A 4,713-nucleotide genomic window follows, 5' to 3' on the forward strand; every position below is an offset into this window, starting at 1 on the left:
ACAGATTCGAAATTCAAATGTAATATTTTTTTATAATTAAGTGTAACAGTATTTATGGCCAGACTAAGTATAATTTTATCAGCGCTCAGTAATCACGTATATATTCAGCGGTGAAGAAATCGGTCCAGTAGATTTTGAGATTATCGCATTCAAAGAAACAAGCCAAGTCAGATTTGTATTATTAGTATTAGTATTGGTATAGACATTACCATTTACCATTTATATTTAAGAAGGGTTTTTATTTAAGTTTGTGACTTGAAAATATTAAACTTAGATACATTTTCAGTCATATAAAACGGTTTGTTTAAGTCAAGCCCTACGTTGTTTTGAAACAATTAATGAAATAATAGGTTAGGGAAGAGGTCATTACAGAATAAACAGATAAACAAAATTTTATGGCAGAGTACAAAGTGCCTTAATTGTTAATTTTTATGGAATATATATTCTTTCCTCAAATGTTGGCAACGATTTTGCAACTGCGTTCTCGGATCGCTTAGGTTTAGGCTATTGCTTTCAGGGCGAACATGTATCAGATCAGACGACATTTTTTATAGTTATCTTTGAAATGAAAGACTGCTTTATAACGTTCACTAAATGCTGACGCATTTGTTATAAGTGAGAATTGATTTAAAAATAGACTATAATAAATGTCGAAGCAAGGTATAATAACTTAGGAATTGGTTTGCCCATAATATTCTTTATTATTTTAAGTTGGCAGATTCAATATAAGAACTTGCGTAATGCGACTAGTCCCAATGAACCACCCCTCTCCTCTTATCTGCGAGCTAGTTATATAACGGGACATTACTTTGATTAAAATTTTTATTCGACCTCTTTTTCTTGCTTCGGATTTTACAACAACAATATGATGCAGTGAAACGTTTAGTAGACCTTTTACTACTGGATGAATCATCAAGTTTTATCATTGAACTTGAAGAATTTTTTATTTTATGGGTTTTTTTTTCTAAACCATCAGAATTTTTTGTATTGTTGACTTGCTATGACTATATTGCAAGCAGGATATATTGTTTTAAATTTGGCGCATTTTTATGGACATATGAAGCTACAATTTTACCGTCGTCATTTATATTTCAAATGAGTTGACTGCGAGTGAAAAAAACTTAGTGTCGACACAGAGGGCAGGGAAAGATCTGGGTGTTTTAGGGGTGCGGTCGGTGGAATGAGGGAGTTATATAGTGACGCGATCACGTGTACATTTTGCAGCCTGTATTGATCCTGTCGTCTTTTTCTTGTTAAATGCGGCGGCTCTGCGTGATTTCCGACAACTTTCAACCCTTATTAACGATTTTAAGTATAATACAGAAGTGTTACGGCGTTACTTTTTTCGGAATTTAATAAGATTATTTTCTCGATATATATATTATTGTATTGAATAATATAGATTAATATTTAGACTTTGATTTGCATTTTATAAATTTGAGTTTATTCAAATTGCTAACGATCTCATATTGTACATTAATTATATTTGTTTGGTCCTTCTATCCTTTAATTTTTTACTATATATTAACTATTTAAATGTAGTATGTTTTATTAAAGAATAAAATGAAAGAAGTACAAAAGGTGTAATAGAGCGATCAAGGCATTGTTAGTATGAAGCAGGTGGCATCGGATCTCTCCAGAGTCCGATAGCAGTGTTGTGGCGTTCCGCAGCGAACTGTGTTCCCGTTTTGGGTACGTGCCATTATTTCTTCGCAATATTTTATTTTCGTTCAACTTGTATTTTACTGTGTATTAGTGGACAGTCAACAATTATTGACCTGGATACCATTGCTTAGGTTGAAAGACATCTTTTATTTTAATGTATAACTTGTCTTGTATTAAATACTATCTCATTAATGAAATTTAATTCTGCGTATAACATTTATATAGTATTTATCATCATCAATGTCCATACGCGATATAAAATTTATGTCAGATTAGGATGTTGAGTACGGATTACAGATAGTTTTGACAACAGTACAAAATTCATCAAGTCGTCATCGATGGTTAAAACTTTGGAAAGTGTAATAGGTAGAGCATTTAAAAGGTGAACAAGATTTAAGATAGCATGTGTGCGCTCTATTTTGGTCACGGTGGCACACTCGACTGCTAATCGTCGCGTCACGTGGCCATCGCCGGAAGGACGAGGGGTGAGGCCTCGCGGGCGAGGAAGGGACGTCGGAATGCAGTCACCACCGCTCGATGCACGACTCGCCGATTGATTGTCCAACTTCTTTATATGCTACCATTTAAACAATTCATTCGCAAACATCTTTTTATAACTAATCTAACGAAGCCTTTACAAAAATTATATAACTCGCAGTCGATATTAATCTAATATCTGAGAGAATTCACGTTATCTGTTATCAACCCATTATTACATTGTTTACAAATATCCAGTAAATAGTGCAAAATATGCTAATGAATAATCTGTTCTCGTATGGCTTTCATTTTGTTTGGGCATTGTGATGTTCAGTACTTATTATATACATATGTAGAGCGCGTTAGGATGAAATTGTGGAGTACAGGCAAGTAATTGCAGCGCGCGGATTGCAGGCGATTGCCCCTCACCCCGCTCGGGCGCCCCGCACTTGAACACCGTAAGTAAACAGTCTGGTGTTTATCCGCGTCTCGCTCACACCGACCGCGTCGCGTCGCGCTTCTGAGGTGCACTCGCTGTTCCTATTATTTTCGTGACGGGTATTGCGCCGAAGCCGATTCCCGCATCCTCGCCCCGAGACGTGAAGTCCGGTCTCGCGGTGGAGGCGGCGGTGGCGGCCGTTCGCATCGTACGTTAGTCCACGCCCGCAGCCTACTGTCCCATCGCATCGCGGCTAATGAAACGTTTGTTTTTGTTAGGTCATCTCTGTCAGTTGATCGAAAATGAAAATGCGTCGCGTTCGGTGGAAATCAAATTATGAGCGCTACGCTACTGCTTACAGTGAACGACGATAATAATAACTAATAGGGAAGTTGTGTTGTATGTGTTAGTGACAAGTGTGAGGATTGTGTACCTATCGGGTGTGTGGATTCTACACGTGACTGTGGATGGGGATAGGAGTGGTGTTGGAAGATGCATTTCAAAGAGTCGTTTGCGATGAGCGATCGTCCGAACGAGCGCGGCCGCCGCAACTCTCGCTGCAAGGGTGGGTGTCTGCAATGACAGCTCTCGATACTGTTAAGAGCTGTCAAACTTGTCATATCATTATACACATGAGTTTCACTTACGACCGTAACTTTTACTCTCCACTGAATAAGTGTAGTCAAAGTTCGTAGGATTTACCCTAAGCTAAATAGGTTTTGCGTAGAGGATAAAGGGAGGAATATTCTTATTTACAGTATGATTAAACATTCATTTCAATGTTTATACTGCTGTTTTTTCTGTAAGCTAAGATTGACCTTGAATCAATTGTATGACACTGGTTAAAAGGGTTTAACGTAGAGAATATCGCTTTACATAACTTTTTTATAAGACATGGACAAGCTTCAAGGATTAATTAGGTTTTATAAATGTAAAGTAAATATGACAGAAAAGTCATTTTTTTCATTCGATAGGACATATTAATGAGGTTTACACGATACTTTTTGTACATGCAGGTGCGTTTCGACGATCAGCTGTTTCGGTATTTTATAGCGCTGATACCCTTTTATATTATTATATAGTATCGGTTTTGAAATTACCCTGAATATATTAACATAACGTTTATTCAATAGCTTTTTCCGAATAGATAGGTGTTTAAAAATGGATTACGCTTTAAATATACCGACACATATGTATTACGTAATTTTCTATGGGATATGCGTTTCTCTGTCAATCAATATTTGCTACTGTGTAGTTGAACTGCCACGTCCTTACCTCTCCCTTCTCCTATTTATTATATATTTATCTGATTTTTACGAGTATACATGTAAATAAACAGAATCACTTTAATTTATAATAGTCTTATATTAACCACTTTTAAATCTTAATTAGAATCCATTTTTTATTATAAACCATTCAATTATTTTATTTATTTATTCATTTTATTTCAGGCAACCTGTGGTTTAGTTAAAAGATCTTAAAAAACTAAAAACTACGGCCATATTGTCATAGTATAATATTAATTTGCTCATCAAATAACTAAATAATTGTGTAAATATAACGTGAATCTAATAATTAAATGCCACAAATGATGCCAATAAACAAAAGAGATCGGTATATTGTTTTACGTTTAATTTTTTGTAATATTCGTATATTCTATAAATTTAAACAGTTATTAATTTTTATTGGCATAGCACGTGCTATATACCTATTATTAATATAATATGTTTATAATGATGAAATTTTTTATCACATCTCTATTGGGTATAATGTCAAATTACATTTCCATTTTAAATTTATTAAAAAAAAACGCATAATCAAGTACCTTAGTAGATTCGATTCGGCAATGATAGCCGGATCATTGTAGGCCTCGGAATACGCTACGGAGGTGTAAGGGGGAAGGGGGATACAGTGGATGGAGGTGAGATCATAGTGGCGAGTGGCCTGGGGTGGCGATCAATATGTACATTGAACATATATACATATCTATATACCAACCTATATAAATAACCGCACCTAACTTCTCCCAACTCGTCTGTCTGCTCCAGATACTGCGCCAAAAACCCCGCACACCTCACCCCGTAACGTTGGTAATTCTTTTCATCAAATATTTATGTTTCGTTCAAAATCAT

At 35.6% G+C, this 4,713-nt stretch overlaps 1 protein-coding gene across 8 annotated transcripts in view; it reads left to right on the forward strand.

The window, feature by feature from the left end:
* LOC119835357 (serine/threonine-protein kinase tousled-like 2) overlaps positions 1–4,713 on the forward strand; it is a 31,698-nt gene that overhangs the window by 8,321 nt on the left and 18,664 nt on the right. For 2 of the 8 annotated variants that reach the window (XM_038360122.1, XM_038360125.1), the window contains exon 1: positions 2,605–3,146. The exons of 4 other annotated variants lie outside the window; for them this stretch is intronic. In XM_038360122.1, the coding sequence (XP_038216050.1) occupies positions 3,074–3,146 (73 nt within the window). In that variant the 5' untranslated portion in view covers positions 2,605–3,073. Of the gene's footprint in view, positions 1–2,604; positions 3,147–4,713 lie in introns of those variants that run through there. 2 more of the 8 variants (XM_038360127.1, XM_038360129.1) reach the window with 1 other exon arrangement.

This window comes from Zerene cesonia, chromosome 20, assembly GCF_012273895.1.
Source record: "Zerene cesonia ecotype Mississippi chromosome 20, Zerene_cesonia_1.1, whole genome shotgun sequence".
In the NCBI taxonomy this organism is placed as follows: Eukaryota; Metazoa; Arthropoda; class Insecta; order Lepidoptera; family Pieridae; genus Zerene; species Zerene cesonia.